Source organism: Gopherus evgoodei, chromosome 1, assembly GCF_007399415.2.
Source record: "Gopherus evgoodei ecotype Sinaloan lineage chromosome 1, rGopEvg1_v1.p, whole genome shotgun sequence".
Lineage (NCBI taxonomy): Eukaryota > Metazoa > Chordata > Testudines > Testudinidae > Gopherus > Gopherus evgoodei.
In genome coordinates, this window is record NC_044322.1 from 271,360,739 (window position 1) to 271,380,196 (window position 19,458).

The 19,458-nt window shown below is 42.2% G+C and overlaps 1 protein-coding gene across 1 annotated transcript in view; it reads right to left on the reverse strand.

The window, feature by feature from the left end:
* ENTHD1 (ENTH domain containing 1) overlaps positions 1–19,458 on the reverse strand; it is a 66,615-nt gene that overhangs the window by 9,903 nt on the left and 37,254 nt on the right. The window contains 1 exon segment of the mRNA XM_030553709.1: positions 10,122–10,288. Within this exon segment, the coding sequence (XP_030409569.1) occupies positions 10,122–10,288 (167 nt within the window).

The window sequence follows — 19,458 nt, forward strand, 5'->3', positions numbered from 1 at the left end:
CAGGCCTTAGGCACAAGTTAGGCACTGAGCTGGGGGGTGGGGCCACTATTCAAGGGCGTAGGTGGCTGGACATGCAATTTAGGTACCAGGGGCATTTTGCTGGTGGAAACTTAGGTGCTTAGGGACTTTAGGGATCTACTGGTTTAGGCAGCAGCTGAATGGTGATTTTGTGAATGCGAGTGGCACTTAACTTGTCAGTTAAGTGCGTAAGTCTCCCTTGTGAATCCAGTTTGGTGTATCTCTGGAGATTGGAACAGGTTCAGTCTGAACAGCTAGCTACAGTTTCTATGCAGGGATTCTGCCATCCTCCAATAGTCTTCCCCCAAAAGGCGGTGTGGGTTTGACAAATGTTAACATGCCCTCTATGTACATAAACAGTGGGACAGAATTGCTAGGAAAACATTCTGGCCAAGATTTGTAAAAATAGATGCATTAAAGTTAGGGTCCCAAATTATTATTTACACACCTAAATATGTGAGCTGGTTTTCAGGAGTGCTGATTGCCACTGAAGTGAATGTGAGCTGCTGGGAGAGCTGGTCACTTTTGAAAATTATGCCCATTTGTTTCAATGCTTAAATAAGTCTGTAGGAATCTAACTTTAGACACTCAATTTCTGAAAATATTGATTTCTATTTCTGTTCACTTTGGGAATGTTTTCAAAAAGTACAAAAGAAGGTGAGGATTAAACAGCACACAAACTGAAAATTTCTCTTTTAGGGTGTTATACTGCCACCCATCACAGTTGTATCTGAGCCAAAATATCTAAGTTTCAATAATAATAGTATCTAGTTCTTATATAGTGCTTTTCCGCAGTAGAGCTCAAAGCACTTTTCAAAGGTGGTTAGTATCATTATCTCCCCATTTTACAGATGGGGAAACTGGGACACAGAGAAGGCCATTACATGCCCTAAGCCACACAGCAGGTCACTTGCAGAGAGAGGAACAGAACCAGGTCTCATGAGTCTCAGTCCAGTGCTTTATCTACTATTCAAAGCAGTAGTTGGGGGACCAGCCTTCCTATGACTCTGCAACCTAATCTGCTGTTCTAGATCTACTCTCCCACGGATCTTTGCCAATGATTGATCCTGACCTGCAGCACCCCTGTTATTTCAATAGTGCTGCCCTGTAACTGGTTATAACCAACCCATAACACTGTGCTCTCTTCAATATCTGTAATTATGATCTCTAGTCATAGTACTGTATTCAAATTTGTCTTGCTCAATCTGAATGCTATTTTGGTGCATGTAACATATAGTCCTCAGTGACTGTCTTATTTAAATGCTAATCACCTATGAGAGGCTTGGTTTCCTAGAAATGATCACACTAGTCTTATTCAATAGCTTGGTATCACAGTATCACAAACCTCAGATACAGAGAAAAATCATCAAAAGAGAGAAGGTTTCCAGGAACTAGTCAAAATGCATCCAAAACTGTCAAATCCCCGTGCAATAGTTTTGGGGAGAGATTCAAGAGCTTACTCGCTCCTTGTCTTGGCACTATCTGCAGCCAAAAGTGCTCCAGAATGTTACTTTTATTTCCTTGCAGCCAGAAGAATTTCTTCCAAAGTTGCAATTAATTCCTTTTAAACTGCCTTGTTCCACAAAGAAGTCTATGGACTCGCGCATCAGCCAATGGACATAGTACGTGAACTGTATTTTTTGATCAGTTGGGCCCAAAGAGGATTCATCTCCTCTATTTCTAAATATTTGTCAATATTTTTACTGCTTGCACTGTGAAAATACCCGAGTTTGCCAACAAGCATCTCTTTGAAAGGCTGCATAAACTTAAAACATGGGTCTCAGAGTGGAGGAGTACACAGTTACAAGGTCACAGGCCACCCTCTAAAGGGCCGGCTCCAGGCCCCAGCACGCCAAGCATGTTCTTGGGGCAGCATGCCACGGGGGGCACTCTCCCGGCTGGCGGGAGGGCAGCAGGCGGCTCCGGTGGACCTCCCGCAGGCATGCCTGCTGAGGGTCCGCTGGTCCCGCGGCTCCAGTGGAGCATCCGCAGGCACGCCTGCGGGAGGTCCACTGGAGCCGCAGGACCAGCGGACCCTCCGCAGCCACATCTGCGGGAGATCCACTGGAGCTGTGGGACTGGCGAGCGGCAGAGCGCCCCCCGTGGCATGCCGCCATGCTTGGGACGGCAAAATGGCTAGAGCCGGCCCTGACCCTCTCACTCTGATTTTTAATTTATAAATATTGATCTGATTCTTCTTCTTCCCATCTACATTAGTGGAAATATTGACTTCAGTTGTTATACCTTATATACATCCATGCAGGTGAGAGCATAATTCTTTTATATTGCATTGTATGTCATCTGGAACATATGAGTTGTTGCGTTTTAATCAGATCACTGATTCCTTTTGTCCTATAGGTTGTCTCCAGCAATGTACAATATAGGAATCTTCAGAGCATGGTTAACATTCCTAGTAATTATGTAATGATGTGCATTAGGGCTGGAACTATTCCTGATACCTTCACTCCAGCCTAAACATAAGGATTGTTAATCTCATTTTAGCTTATATAGCCACAATGTTATTAATGATCCTTTTTGTTTAAGGAGGAGTCAGGACCCCTAGGATCTGTCACAGAGTGAGCTCCCCACCCCCACTCCCAAGTAGCTCACCAAATAGAAAACAAAAACAGTTGTTCTTTTTTTCCAGAATTTAATCTTGTAAAAAATAATTCTCCCCCTTCCTGACACAAGCAGAAAAATCAACAAAGGACAAGATTCTTCTCTTTCCAAGGTGCAAATTGTAGCAGCCAAACAACCATCAGGCTGAGACCAACGTCTTCCCACCACCTTTGTTCGTTCTCCTTTTTATAATTGACAGCTGAGCCTTGCAGTTTAATGAACCCCATCTGCACCTGTCCTCCACTATCATGCCACCGTCTGATTACTTATTCTTTAGCCTTAGTAGAAAAAATGGGCTGCAGGCTTTAGCCCTTCCTGGGCAATCAGTATGGGGGAGTACTGAAATCTGGGCAGGTAGAATAGTCGCAGAATGCCCTCCTACAATTTTCCCTAATTGACTTTTTCAGTCCATGGAAGGTTCTGTGTCCTACTGCTGCCTCTAGAGTCATAGATTCTGCGGCCAGAAGGGACCACTGTTATCATCTAGTCTGACCTCCTGTATAACACAGGCCACCCCAAATAATTCCTACAGGATATCTTTTAGAAAAACATCCAGTCTTGATTTTAAAATTGCCAGTGATGGAGAATCCACTACAACCCTTGCTAAGTTGTTCCAATGGCAATTATCCTAACTGTTAAAAATGTATGCCTCGTTCCCAGTCTGAATTTGTCTAGCTTCTACTTCCAGCCATTGGATTATGTTGTACCTTTCTCTGCTAAACTGAAGAGCCCATTCTCAGATATTTGTTTGCCAAGAAGCATTAGAATTGGTTTAATTGTCCCTAGTCTAAAACCTATCAGGGCTGCTCTGAGTTTTAGCTGGAGAGCACTGCTTGGGTGCAATGGGATATGAACCATCCCCCAGAAGGGCTGAGTTGCCATGTCCTCAGCCCATGAAGGGCAAGGCAACATACAGTGGGCTATTGCACTACTCTTTTGCCTGTTTTCTTTTTAATGTCTTAGTTAATGTGTTCAAAGGAGGGGGCTGTAGGTTAGAATTGGCGTGCCCTGACAGAGCTGTGTCAGGGGAATGGAGGGTGAACCTGCTTTTATTTAGCCTTTTGGTGTGGCTCATTTGGAGCCCAGCCTACCCATAGTCAGTGCCAGGGCAATTTCTGGGGGCTGATTTTCTCTGATATGAGACCAACAATTCAGCAGTTAATTCCTCTTTACTTTGTTTTGAATTTGAAAACAGGCAAACAGACCACTCCAGGACATTACAGTCAATATTTTCCAAAACAGAACAGCCAGATCCATTTCAGTTTAGATAAAATAGAACGCATTTCTTGAGGTGCAACCATGAAAACAGAAAATAAATGGTTTTAAACATTAACTGCCTGACAGGATAACAACGAGACACTCTGCAAGCTGGATTGTAAAGCTTGCAGAATAATTGTCCAGTTAACCATTTAAAAAAGGACTGAAAGTTTCTTGTTGTCTAATAGCCAAAACTTCCCTTTTCAGTGTCTGGCTTCTCAGACCATGCACACAAACATATACAGGGTATGTCTACACTGCAATAAAATACCCACTGCTGGTCCATGTCTGTTGATTTGGGCTGTGGGGCTGTAAAATTGCAGTGTAGATGTTTAGGTTTGGGTTGAAGCCTGAGCTCTGGCACCTCACAGACATGGGCTCATGGGCCTTGGACTGCAGGGCTATAAAACTGCCTTGTAGACATTTGGATCTTAATGTGAAGCTTGAACATAGGATCTGCTATGCTAGCACATCCTTCAGCAAGTTGCCTCATCACACCTTTATTGACAGAGATCTGTGGATGGAAACTAAGATTCTGGTCTACAATGCAGCAGTCATCCCCACTCTCCTTTATGGGTGTGAGACGTGGGTGACATACCAAAGCCATCTTAAGCATCTGGAGCGGTACCTACAGTGCTGCCTTAGGAATTTTCTCCATATCAGATAGGAAAATCATCATACCAATGGCAGCGGTCTCTGCAGCTAACATCATCAGTGTTGAGGCGAAGATTATAAAACATCAACTTCACTGGGCTGGTCATTGTGTGCGGATGGCTGATACTCGTCTTCTGAAGCAAGTCCTCTTTTCCCAACTTAGTCATGTTAAGAGGACCCATGAGGAACAGAGGAAACACTACAAGGGTACCATGAAAGTATATCTTAAGAAGGGAAGTATTGACCCCACGAATTGTTAAGAGCTGTCTGGCAATAGACTGCAATGATATTGCATCATACATCAAGCCTCAGCCTGTTTTGAAGAGAATTGTCTGAGAAATGGCAGAGAAGGAAGGAAAGTGTACAGCCTCCCAGCCAGCAGTTGTGCTTTTTCCAAGCAACCACCTGTAACACACATGGAAAAACCTGTAGAGCGCAGATTAGACTCCTCAGCCATTTTACGTCTCATCATGACTTTTCCCCCTGACAGACATCATCCTCGTATCAAGGGACAGCCACCGCCGCCACTAAGGCATTTGGGCTCTGGGACCCCGTGAGAGAGAAGGGTTTCTGAGCCCAGGCTTCAGCCTAAATGTCTACACTATTTTATAGCCCCTCAGCCCAACCCCTAGTCAGCTAAAATGGGCAGCCATGGGTGTTTTATTGCAAGGTAGATCTACCATATGTGTCAAATCCCTCAAAGGAAGTCTCTCACCTCAGAGCCTTGTTTCATAACCAGCTTCTTGTTGAAAAATGTGGCTAATAATAAAGGCAATGTGATATAATACTGACATTTCTTTGGGAATTTACAGAACAAAGATACTGGGCCAATCCTCAGTTGTTATAGCGCCACTGACTTCAATGGAGCAATGCCAGTTCACACTAGTTGAAGATCTGGCCCATTATTCCTTAACATACATAAGACCAGTTCAAACAGAATGTTTAGGTGTCAGACATTGTTAAATCCCATTCCCTTTTCCCATGCTGGGTTTGCATTTTGACTAGTTTCTGGAAACCTTCTCTCTTTTGATGATTTTTCTTTGTATCTGAGGGTTTTTTGGTGGTTGTTGAGTTTTTTGGTGATTGTAATAAGGGCTGCGTTGAATTTCATAGCAATTCACTGCAGACAGCCACCTTGTAGAATGAGCAACTAGAAGAAGGAAATTAGGTTTTTCAAAGGAAGGGGGAAAGGAAGTCACTTAAGTGTCATGTGTTCAGTGACTATGATTGCAGTCATACCTCATTTATGGTATATGACAAGAGAATGCTGCAGGTTTTTAGGATATGCTTCTATTTCTCAGCCATCCTCTCTTTGGGGTTTCAACTGTGGTTTAACTGCTGTCGCTTTATCTAGAACTAAGCCTCATGCACCACTTTCAGCTTGCTGCTGCTTTTTAAAAATTGAACTATACCTTTTCTCTGTTCTTAGTGGGTACTGAGTAGTTCTGGAAATGGAATTTGTAGATGAAAAATACTCAAGGTGTTTACTAAACTGTGCTAATAAGTCTGGCTATTGGATCTGCTTATATAAGTAGAATAACTGACTCTGATTATTGACTTTCCACATCTTGGTTAACATGTAAAATATGATTGAAGACGTGTGTGTGTGTGTTTGCAGTTTTCTCATTCCTAGAATTGAGACTGAAAAGTACTTGATAGCCAGAGTCAGGACAGAACAAGCAAGTGCTGGGTAAGCTTTCACACACTGTTCTGCTGATTATTATGCTATCCTAATTATTTCACTTGATTTCCCCCCCCCCTTTTTTTATCCACCTATTGAGTCTCATATGTTAGGAATGTTATGCTCTTTGGGACAGGGACTGTCATTTACAGTTGTGTTTGGCACATAGCCTAATGAGGCCCTAATTGGGGTCTCTAGGTGCTACTGCAATATAAATAATTATTAAAAATTACAGTTCATTCCTAATCTGCAGAACCCCTCCTAGTCCAGCACTCTGCTCCCCACACATACCTCTCCCTATACACCTTGCAGCACTCTCCACCATTCTAACAGTAAGCCTCTACTGAACATATGGGAAAAAATGTTAATTGAAAACTAGAATGGAAAGACAAGCACAACAACCTACTATGCAACCTACCATTGACTTGCAAAAGCCAGAAACTCAAAACCGGGGAACATTCTGGCATATTCAGATTCAGAGCTGTATGTTTTCCAAATATACTTACCAGTGGTATGCTATTCAGCAAAAATGAGATTGAAATGGTGACAGCGTAAATCAAAACTTTGGATAACATATTAAGAGAAAAAGGATAGAGCTGTAAGGTGAATTATAATTAGTGCAGATGCTTTCAGCTGAGCTGTTTTCTTTTAAAAAATAATACTATATATCTTAAACCCCTTTCTTTGGTTGGGTTCCATTTCAGCTGTACATGGTATCTTTGAAATCAAGTACCATGCACATCTGGTACAGCCAATTTGACAAGGCCTGTGCCTTACCAACCTGATTGCCTTCTATGATGAGATAATTGGCTCTGTGGATATGGGGAAGGCAGTGGATGTGATATACCTTGACTTTAGCAAAGCTTTTGATGTGGTCTCCCACAGTATTTTTGCCAGCAAGTTAAAGTAGTATGGATTGGATGAATGGACTATAAGGTGGATAGACAACTGGCTAGATGGTCGAGCTCAACAGGTAGCAATCAATGGCTTGATGTCTAGTTGGCAGTTGGTATCAAGTGGAGTGCCCCAGGGGTTGGTCCTAGGGCAAATGTTGTTCAACATCTTCATTAATGATCTGGATGATGGGATGGATTGCACCCTCAGCAAGTTCATGGATGACTCTAATCTGGGGGGAATGGTAGGTACACTGGAGGGTAGGGATAGGGTCCAGAGTGACCTATTGGAGGACTGGGCCAAAAGAACTCTGATGAGGTTCAACAAGGACAGAAGAATCCCATGCACTGCTACAGCCTGGGAACTGACTGGCTAAACGGCAATGCTGCAGAAAAGGACCTGGGGATTACAGTGGACGAGAAGCTGGATATGAGTCAACAGTGTGCCTTTGTTGTTAAGAAGGCTAGTGGCATATTGAGCTTCATTAATAGATCAAAGGAAGTGATTATTCCCATCTATTCAGCACTGGTGAGGCCACATCTGGAGTATTACGTCCACTCCCCACTCCCTCCCCCTGAAAGGATTTGGACAAATTGGAGAGAGTCCAGCAGAGGGCAATGAAAATCATTAGTGGGCTGGGGCACATGATTTATGAGGAGAGGCTGAGGGAACTGGGATTATTTAGTCTGCAGAAGAGAAGAGTGAGGAGGGATTTGATAGCAGCCTTCAACTACCTGAAGGCGGGGGGATCCAAAGAGGATGGAGCTGGGCTGTTCTCACTGGTGACAGATGACAGAACAAGCAGCAGTGGTCTCAAGTTGCAGTGGGGGAGATTTAGGTTGGATATTAGGAAAAACTATTTCACTAAGAGGGTGGTGAAGCACTGGAATGGGTTACCTAGAGAGATGGTGGAATCTCCATCCTTAGAGGTTTTTAAGGCCCAACTTGACAAAGCCCTGGCTGGCATGATTTAGTTGAGATTGGTCCTGCTTTGAGCAAGGGGTTGGACTAGATGACCTCCTGAGGTCTCTTCCAACCCTAATCTTCTATGATTAGCTGAGATAATGAGAACCGGTCTAGAAAACATAGAGGGATTATACTGTGTGTGTTTATAGCAGAAAGATTTGTTAAAGGCATGTGGAACTGGTTTGAATTGTCCATCTTCCCCAAAATTCACATGACAGACCCCAGTATTATTTTAAGCTTTGCAACATGGTAGGTTGATAAACTCCCCCCCCACCCCCGCCGGATAACGAGGGAGGGATTTCAGCCCTACATGTAGTGAAGTCCAGCTTTTACCACAGGCAGCTTTGGTTTTACCTATTACATTCACAGGAACAGAATAATGAATCCCCTCTTCCTTGTTCTTTCCCTTCCCTGCATTTTTATGATAGGCTTTTTAGGAAGACATTTATGGCTGTTTCACATACACAAATAATGAGGTGACTCATTCTCCTATGTTTTTAAAGGCAGGGAAGGACAAGGAGTAAAAGCAAACAATCCCCTCCACCCACCCTGAATACGCTTCTTATGCTTACACCTAAATATAATTTATATTTATAATATAAAGTCTTATGGAAGACTTTAAAAATGTAAAAGAAATTCAGCTTCTAAGCTATGAGATTTCCTGCATTTCACTCCCCCTCATTTTTTATCACTAAGGAGACAAGCGTTGGCATGAAAACAGGATCTTGGTTCCTTGAGAGTTCACCTACTCCAGCTGCTTATTATTCTCTCGCCCCCATGTCTTGCGCCTGAGGTCCTAATTCTCTGCTTGTGACATCACTTGTTTCCACGGCAACCAATTGTGATGTCATAGAACTCTCACTTGAGGTGCAGTAGAAGAGATAGCAGCAGGAACACATGAACCCTTCTTAAGGAAGCTGATTTCAGCCCTTTATCCTATTGAAGTAGAGGGGAGACAAATACAAACCATATTGTGGAGAAGCTGAACAGCTCCTACTTACAAAAATAACTTAAGCCAGCATCAGCTGTTAGAAAGCAATACAGACACTCCCCAACTTACAGCTTGTGTAAATCTAATTTTGCGTAAGTTGGGAACATATACCTGACAATTACGCAAAAAAAAACCCAAAAAAAAAGCTTACGGAACTTTTCCTATAAGTGCAGATTTGTGTAAGTTGGGTTTGCATAATTCAAGGTGCGTCTGTATAGAAATAACTCCATTTCAGAGACTCTTCTTAAACTAGGACTGTACAATCTGGGGTCTCAAAAGTATTAACTGAACTGAATCTCAACTCTTTCTCTGAAATGCTTCAGAACTTCTTTATGGTTCATATTTCCTCCTCTCTCCACAGCCTCAAAAAACTTTTCTTCTTTCTAGGCCCCTTCCATAGCACTAGCTCTATGCCCTAGCCTCTTCCTTCACTCCGTTCCCTGGCTGCCTCTTAATAACTCCTTTTCCACACATGTCCCTTCCTTCCTATCACCCTTCCCCACTACCGTTTGAACATCCTGCTATCTAGCAGTATTGACAGCCTCTCTGGTTGCGTCTTATGCTCTGCTGTATTCCAATCTTCTAAGCAATGCACTCAGTGCACACCTCTGAAGAGGGAAAGTTTAGAGTGTAGGAAAAATTTAAATACAGAGGGTGCCCATGGACAAGCAAAAAAACTGATGTCCTATATGCCGCAGCCCTGTAGGGGAAGACTTCAGGGGGGTCTAATTAATATCAGAGGGTTGAAGGTAAGGAACCAAAGGAGACAGAGTCAGAACAAGCATCCAAATTTATGAATGGTTGCCTGAAATCAAACTGAACCCTTTTTAGGTCTGCCCATTTCAATTAACTCTTTCCCTGTCCATTGGAATGGACTATTCCTTTGAAGCACAGGAAGCACCAGAAGCTGATGTGAGTTTTGCCCTATGTATCAGCTATGTTATTCAGCAGTAAAGTGGTTATATAAAATACCTCCCAAACTGACTTATTTTGGTAAAGCTCATTCAGTTAAAGATTCTGTGTTAATACAGAACTTCTGTCCCTGCTCAGGTTTTGAACTGCTTAGCCATCATACTTCTGTTCCAGGAGTCACTGGCAGCTGCCTGCACCAGTGGTGGTGCTCCATCTGAAGAGCCCTCAGCAGGAAACGGAGGTGGCAAAGTGGTGGTGGCGGGGGTCTGCTCATCCTCACTAAATACTATCAAGTCCTGGTGGAGAAGACCATACAGAAATAATCAGTTAAGCAGTGAACACTCAGATACAAGCCATGCTGCTCAAAGTGATGAAGACTCAAGCTTTACAGGTGGTGTTAAAACCAAGAAGGAGGCAGGGTGTTAAAAATTGCAACTTACCTAAACTGTTTGGTTGGTTGTTTTTTAGTAAAACCACTGGCCATTAAATACAGACTGAAATATTTTTAAAATATTTAAGACTAATAAGACATTTATCCATGTGAGAATCAGGCCATTGGAAGAATATGTTTTAAAATAAAAATTACTAAATGCTGACTTCTGCGACTTACCTGCATTCTGAGACCTGAGTCCAGGGGGCTGCATTTCCCCTACTAATGTTGATGTCACTAATATCTAAAGCACCATAAAGAATGCAGCTCACTGTTCTGCTTTAGGTGTCAGTGATATGATCATCTATTATAGGAGAAACACAGAACCCTATAATGAGGTCTTGCAGGCTTTTCTGGTCACCTTTTAAAATACTAAGGGACTTACTTCGATCTGTTATTCTGCTATAGGGTGACTTCTGCCCGAGAGCAAACTTGTAAAAAAAGACCATTGATACAAAAAGAAATGTTCTGGCCCTACATTTTCTTTGCTATTATTGAAAAGATTTGTGTTTTGATAAGAACTCTCTTTTACCAGTCCCAGCTTCAGCTCGTAATACTACAACTACTTTGCAATTTCATGGCATCTTTCATCTGAGGATGCTAAAACGTTTTACAAATATTAAAGAATTCAGCCTTATTACAGCACTGTGAGGTAGGGTATTAGTATTTTGTCTTTTCAGATGGGGAAACTGGGCTAAGAAAAGTAAAGAAATCTTCCCAAGAGAAGAGAACCCAGATCTCTTCAGTATCAGGTGTGTTGGGCCAGGTCCTCAGCTGGGCCAACTACACTGTAATTGGTGTAGCTTCCTGGAAGTCATTGGAGTTATGCTGATTTCCACCAGCTGATGAGCTGGCCTAGTGCTGCTCACAGCTTGTTTTATTTTATTTGATCTTAGAGGGAAGCCAAAAATTGGTGATTATAACATCTCAGTTGACTGCTGATATGGTCACAAACTGGCAGCTAGGACAGAAGATGAAAATACTTTCATTGAAATAGGTAATGTTTGAAATGCTTTCCTCTCTTCACAAAAAGGGCTAAAAATAGGACTGTCGATTAATTGCAGTTAACTCATGCGATTAATCACTCAGTTTTTTTGAGTTAATCACACTGTTAAACAATAGAATACCAATTGAAATTTATTAAATATTTTTGGAAGTTTTTCTACATTTTAAAATATATCAGTTTCAATTACAACACAGAATACAAAGTGTACACTGCCCACTTTATATTATTACTTTTTATTACAAACATTTGCACTGTAAATATGATAAACAAAAGAAATAGTATTTTTCAATTCACCTCATACAAGTACTGTAGTGCAATCTCTTTATCATAAAAGTACAACTTACAAATGTAGGTTTTTTGGGACATAACTGCACTCAAAAACAATGTAAAACTTCAGAGCCTACAAGTCCACTCAGTCCTACTTCTTGTTCAGCCAATTGCTAAGACAAACAACTTGTTTACATTTGTGGGAAATAATTCTTCCCACTTCTTAATTACAATGTCACTTGAAAGTGAGAACAGGTGTTTGCATGGCACAGCTGTAGCTGGCGCTGCAAGATATTTACCTGCCAGATGCACTGAAGATTCATATGTCTCTTCATGCTTCGGCCTTCATTGCAGAGGACATGCTTCTATGCTGATGACGCTTGTTAAAAAAAAATGCATTAATTAAATTAGTGACTGAACTCGTTGGGGGAGAATTGTATGTCTCCTGCTTTGGTTTACCCGCATTCCGCCATATATTTCATGTTATAGCAGCCTCAGATGATAACATAGCACATGTTGTTCATTTTAAGAACACTTTTACTGCAAATTTGAAAAAATATAAAGAAGATACTAATGTGAAATTTCTAAAGATAGCTACAGCACTCGACCTAAGATTTAAGAACCTGAAGTTCCTTCCAAAATCTGAGAGAGAGAGGTGTGGAGCATGCCTTCAGAAGTCTTAAAAGAGCAATACTCTGATGCAGAAACTACAGAACACAAATCACCAAAAAAGAAAATCAATCTTCTGGTGGTGGAATCTGACTCATATGATGGAAATGAACATGTGTCAGTCCACACTGCTTTGGATCGTTACTGAGCAGAATCCGTCATCAGCATGGACACGTCCTCTGGAATGGTGGCTGAAGCATCAAGGGACATATGAATCTTTAGCACATCTGACATGTAAATATCTTGCGACGCCGGCTAGAACAGTGCCATGCAAATGCCTGTTCTCACTTTCAGGTGACATTGTAAACAAGAAGCAGGCAGCATTATCTCCTGCAAATGTAAACAAACTTGTTTGTCTGAGCAATTGTTTGAACAAGAAGTAGAACTGGTTGGACTTGTAGGTTCAAAAGTTTTACATTGTTCTATTTTTTAATGCTGAGGTTTTTTGTACATAATTCTATGATTGTAAGTTCAACTTTCTTGATGAAGAGATTGCACTACTGTACTTGTATTAGGTGAATTGAAAGATACTATTTCTTTTGTTTTTTACAGTGCAAATATTTGTAATAAAAAATAAATATAAAGTGAGCACTGTACACTTGTAATTGAAATAAATATATTTGAAAATGTAGAAAACATTCAAAAAATTTAAATAAATGGTATTCTATTATTGTTTAACAGAGTGATTAATCGCGATTTTTTTTAATCGCTTGACAGCCCTAGTTAAAAACCAAAGCAGGTTTCCAATTGTCTTAACAGATTAGGTTTAACAAAGCAGTGCTTAAAGCAGCTGAATGGGGAATTAAGGCCTTGGCTACACTAGAAAAGTATCTGTTGCTTACATCAGGGTAGCAGGAATGAATGCAGTTGAAACAGTGCTTATGTCTATCCTTAGCACACTTGCAGGTAAACTACATTCAGCATTGGTTTAACTCTCTTTGTTGCTGACACCTGCTATCAACAATGGGTATTTTTTTGTAGTACTGTCAAGATTAAAGTCGTACATTCCTAGAACAGATTAAAATGAATTTGCTTTGGCAACTCCAGAAAGACTGGCAGCCTTGGGTGTAGGAGGCGTAATTGTGATTGGCATATGGCTGGTGGCAGTGACTGTGAATGACAGAAAAGTATATGATCTTATGAAGTTTTAATGTGTTTGGGGTGGGTTCAGACACAGACACACAGACATTGAAAGTAGTCTGGTGACACGTGGGTTTAAAGGTTGAACGCAAAGATATTCTGATAGAGCCCTGAAAGTGGTGCTGTGCTACATGCATGTAATCTTAGTTGCTGCTTTTGTTGATTTTACTCATCTTTAGTCAAAGAAATAATAGGAACAATCTAAAAAGTAGAATAAGAAAGAATACCCCAAGTTTGTGTCTGTTCATTTTTCTCACAACAAAGAAACAACATATTCCAGAAGTCCAAACCCTTCTAGACTGCTTGGAAGCTGACACAACTCGGTCTTGGTAGTTCTGTTCACGTAACTACCCAAAAGTTTGGATAATGATTCTAGCCTCTTAGATCTATAAAGCAGGGCCAGAATTAGTGAGAAAAGCATTTATCTATTTCTGCTTCACACCTTTAAAAGGTAATGCAATGACTGCATTGAAATGAAAAACAACAGTAAAAACATTAACTGATCATCACTGAGTTTTGCAAAAGCTTTGGTTTGGTTTCAATTCTATTTGGGGGCAAAGGTTGGTAATGGTTTTTATTTTGTAAGAATCAGGTTGCATTTGACATGAAAAATATTCTGATAGCAGAAATTGATGATTATGAGTTCTTGGCAGGATCAATTCAAATAGAAGGATAAAGCTGAGAGAGGATAACGCTTCTGTAAAATCCTAAATGAGTTAAATTAGCAAATGTGGTAAGGAAAATGGTTAACACTGTGTGGAAGGTAAGTGGAATCATATTTATGGCTTTGTCTACAGTAGAGGATTGAACCATTTATAACTGAACTGGTGGGGTGACTCTGCTGTAAGTACCAATGCAGCAGTGTGTCCACATTAGCCATTCTGTTCTGGTTGCAGTTTTGCCCTGTAAACACACTTGTGCTCTGTTACATAGTTGTGTTTGCATTGCCCTCTGGATTTTTTATCACACAGTTCCCTACTTGGCAGTCTGAAGAAGTGGATTCTGAGAGTTATTACAAGGACTCCAGAAGCTCCTCTGTTATACACAAAGTTGCAGGCCAGCTGCAACAGCAAAACAAATTGACATAGGTACACTATAAAAAGCAATAGAGATGCTATCTTCGAAGTTCATAAGTGCATCTCGCTGGGACTCCAATTTTCCTTTCCAGGATCTTGTAAAGGGTGGAATGGCTATGAGGCAGCAAGAGTAGGAGGTAATCCAATAAGTAGTGGTATCCTGATTTAAAATGTTGTACTGTTCAGGGATTGCAGGCATACGTGTAACAGCTAGTTGTTGCGTCAGTACTTCACTTATGCTTGAGCCCTGATGTAATAGTTGAAAATTTCCCTTTGGAACTGTCTGTCCTCCATTTGCATTTCTCCCTCCTTCTGAAATTAGCCCTGCAGCATTTCCCTGTTGTCCTGTCTGAAACCTTCCTATTTCTCAAAGGTCATTTATTTTATGTCCTCAAATTTATATGTGTAGTCCAAGGGGGGAGGGATAGCTCAGTGGTTTGAGTATTGCCCTGCTAAAATCAGGGTTGTTAGTTCACTCCTTAAGGATCTAAGGCAAAATCATTACTTAGTCCTGCCTAGTGAAGGCAGGAGCTGGACTCAATGACTTTTCAGGGTCCCTTCCAGCTCTATAAGATAGGTGTGTGTATATATATAAGTCTTTATTCATATCTCTGTGCATGTCTAGTTCTTCCTTTTCCTGGACTTCAAGTCTGTCAGTCATTCCATCTCTATGGGTCCAGTCTGCTTGCCCCAGGTCTGTTCTGGGATGACCCACAAAGGCCACTAAAATGAGAGATAAGAAATGAAAGAGTTAATAATCATAGCAAAAGCACATATCTCCCTTGATACAACAAGGAATGTGATCAAAAATAACCATTCCATTTCAGTTTTGAATTCCAGTTCTTGGTCACAAGGCACTTTCTCCTTTGAGTAGAGCTGGTAGGAATGTATTATTAGAATTTACACACAACATTTATAAGGATGAGTGAGGATACTAGATTAATGTGAGGATGGGAGATTGACCAGTACGTGGTCACTCTAACTAGATTAACAAGGGAAAGAAAAGCAGTTTTTGTTTGCGCTGATGATATTCGAGAACCAGAACTGCGAATGAAGAAGTTGTCTGAGCTTCTGTAGGGGTGGAGGGAAATATGGAACGCCCCAAAATTTGATTGTAAGGCTAGAAGACTTATTTTGTGTAGGTTTTTGGACATAACTCCTGAATACTGGGGGGAAATCACATCTAAGATTAATCATATCTCCACAAGATTTCAATCTGTGTATTTGATTTCTGAGCGCTAGTGGGATAGACAGCATAATTAGTTCCCCTACTCTCATGGTCTGTAGTTATCTCTACTTCACTGTGTCATCAAAATATGCCTAAGACTGCTTTTCATGCATTAAACAGCAAGAAAAAATAAGATTTTTGAGTGCAGATAGATACAAGCAGTAAACTGTATATGGATTGAGTAGTACGATGTCACATGAACAATTACACCAATATGCACTTTCTTGCAATAGTATCTTATTTTTAGACCTTTTTTGTTGTGATTTCTATCTTACTTTTGACTTTTTTTCTCCCCTCTTATCCATCATTTTGAATCTGGCCATGAGGCATGACATGGCACAGCCAGCTACTATGCAAGCAGGGCCGTGCTTCCATTTAGGCAACCTAGGCAGTCGCCTAGGGCGCCAGGATTTGGGGGGGGGGGCATTTTGTCGCCCTCGGTGGCAATTCGGCGGCGGGGGTCCTTCTGCATTCTGGGTCTTTGGCGGCAATTCTGCAGCGGGTCCTTTACTCGCTCTGGGACCCACCGCTGAAGTGCCCCGAAGACTGGGAGTGTGGAAGGACCCCCTTGCCACTGAATTGCCGCCTACCGGGAGCGCGGAAGGACCCCCGCCTAGGGTGCCAAAAACCCTGGTGCTGCTCCTGTATGCAAGCTGAAACAGGCACTTCCACTCTGGACTCTGCAGTGGAAAGCAAGGGGTAACATTACTGAGGGACATGCTGACCCTGGTGGATTACAGGGGAACTGAACTGAGTGGGCTGAGGAGAGGGTCAGTAACTATCACTCATTCTGTAGGGGAGGAGAGAATGGAAGAGTTGGGCAGAGAGTTGGACACTTCCACCTTCATGTGAGGCATTATCCCCTATCCAAAATCACTAAGAACAGTGTTCATAGGAACCTGGAAACCATTTTTCTGTCCTCAAGCCTACAAAATCCACTCCCATTGGTACATTTTACAATAAAAAGCTACATACCTGCTTTAGAGGGCATCTCTCCTGTTCTGCCTCCTGCAGAAATGGCTTAGGCATAGTCTCCACCTCCAGCTCTGGATCCTGAGATTCCAGCAATGTGTCTGGAACCACCTTGTCTGGATCCTTGTCTTGCTGGTCCACCTGATTCACAGATCAAGTGCTTTCCTTTTTTCCATCACCATTGCGCTGCAAGAAACCTCTATGCTATCTAGAAGCACCTCAGACTATGTAGGAGAGCGAATGCTAAGAACTCAGTCCAGTTTGTTGTAAAAGGAGCACATTTTCCAGCATAAACCAGATCTATTGTAATTGTCCCAAGCCTTGTTCTTCTTGGACCTTCAGTCCCTTTGCCTTCTCTCAGTACTCTTTGCCACCCTGAGCAATACTCATCTTGGTACCAGTAGCTCACGTACCCAGTCATACATTAAAGTAGTGTGAAAGACTAGTTTCAGATGGTCCTGGATCACTTCATCACCCCAGATGGCCACTAATGCCTGCACATTGGCTATCAAGCCAGCTGGCAGTATTCTCATACAATGGCCTCCTTAGATACATGCCAATGATAGAATCAGAATAAAATCAGAGAGGCTGATCACTGTGAAAACAGTATGCAACTAGCTCCATGCTGTTTGTTGTGCTATTTGTATGGATAAGTATTTTCCAGCAAATTTATCTCCATTCTGAAAAAGTACAGAAAGCAGACCACATAAGCTGTATGAGCAGAGACCAATGTGCCATGAGGTGGTAGTGGGAGGACTATTTGCACTGCTATGGCTAGTAAGCCAGTGATCTTCATCTTCTGGTGATTAGCACTGCAAATTTCTCCAGTGTAGACAAGGCCTCTGTGAGGTATATTTGGAAGCTCTCGCCACGTTAAAAAGCACTAGGGATATAAGTATAAGACCAGAAACTAGGAACTCCTGAATTCTAATCTAGGCTCTGGCAATGACAATGTGCAGCAAAGCTAGGGCCTAGTTCTCATTTACACTAAGGCCTTGGCTACACTGGCGATTTACAGCGCTGCAACTTTCTCGCTCAGGGGTGTGAAAAAACACACCCCTGAAAGCAGCAAGTTACAACTCTGCAAAGCGCCAGTGTAAACAGTGCCCCAGTGCTGGGAGCATGGCTCTCACCGCTGCAAGCTAATCCCCACAGGGAGGTGGAGTACCTGCAGCGCTGGGAGAGCTCTCTCGCTGCGCTGGTGCTGCGACCACACTTGCACTTCAAAGCGCTGCTGCGAGAGCGCTCCCGCGGCAGTGCTGTGTAGTAAGAGGAGGCCCTGAGATATAAACCTTGGTATCAGAGGCCTGGTATGAGGCCTAAGGCCTGAACTAAAGTAATGGTCAAGACTTTGCTAGCATAAAGCAAAGTTAAGCTGTGAGCCAGAGGCAGGCCCTGCTCACAGAAGCTGGCAAGGAAAGGGCTGATGCTGCAGAAAGAGACATACCTAAAAGGTACTGGACACCAGATATCAGAACATTCGCATACTTGTACACTCCACACAGATAACAAGGAACAGGCGAACCCAGTGGCAGGGGCAAAAGGGTAATATGATGGATAGAGTTGTTTTGTTTGAACCAACATGAACAAGGTGAGAGGCAGCACCTTACTACGTAGAGGGGTTGTACTTTGCTACGTAGAGGGGTTGCACCTCATACGTCAGGAGTGATGTGTAACTTGTTTGTACCTGTGTATAAGAATGCATCCCTGGGGTGGTGTCTTTGTCCAGTCGAGGGGGCAGTGGAAAGTCCCGCCACTGACTGAGCTGAGTCCATTGACCAGGGGCACATATTCGTAGTATGCCCTGAAATAGACTAAGAAATCTACAGGGAACTACTATTGTGCCCAATACGGCAATAAACCGGGCCAACGTGCCTTCATACCTTACTAGACTCTGTGGTCACTGGGGGTTCTCTTCGGGTCTGCTGTGTCAGCTATCTGCGCAGAGCTGGCACAGCACACAGAGGGAACACACGCACATAGCCGAGTGATATCAACATTGAACAGAGCAGAGCACCACACCGGTAGCATCTGACAACACGCTGTACGGCTGCAAGTGTAGCCATACCCTAAGACTGCTTGATGCAGTCCTGGAAGTGTGAAGAGGCTTTAAAGTTGAGTAAATTACACTTACAGCCACGTTAAGACCTCTTCACACTGCCATGGTGGGGCAAAGCAGCCTTCATGTCAATGAGAATCAAGCACCTAGCCTCTCAGATTTCCCATCTGTCCTATAAGGATACTACTACTTACAGTGGTCACCATTCAAAATTCAGCATTCATCTTCAGTCACCACAGTGCTGGAAATCATGGTAGTTCTCTATTCAGAAAACAGGAAATAAGTGCAGTATCTCCAACATCGTTGCTCACTATGCAGTACAGTATCTGATAAATGTTGACTTTTTAATGGCAACCACTGGGCCTCAGTGAGGTTTAATTAGTCAATGACAGTGACTTTAAACTGTAAAGTCCTACATAAGTGCTAAGCATTATTTTAACTATGAAAGCGTGCAGCATAAGAAAAGGGAAAGCATGGATCTGAATCTGAAAGTGCTGCTTTCCTAAATTCCAGTGTGCTGCACATGGAAAACAGAATGGGTTGAAATATATATTTATGATAAGCCATTTTGAAAAATATATGCAAGCTTTGCCTGTGCAGACTTAGCAACCATAGAGAT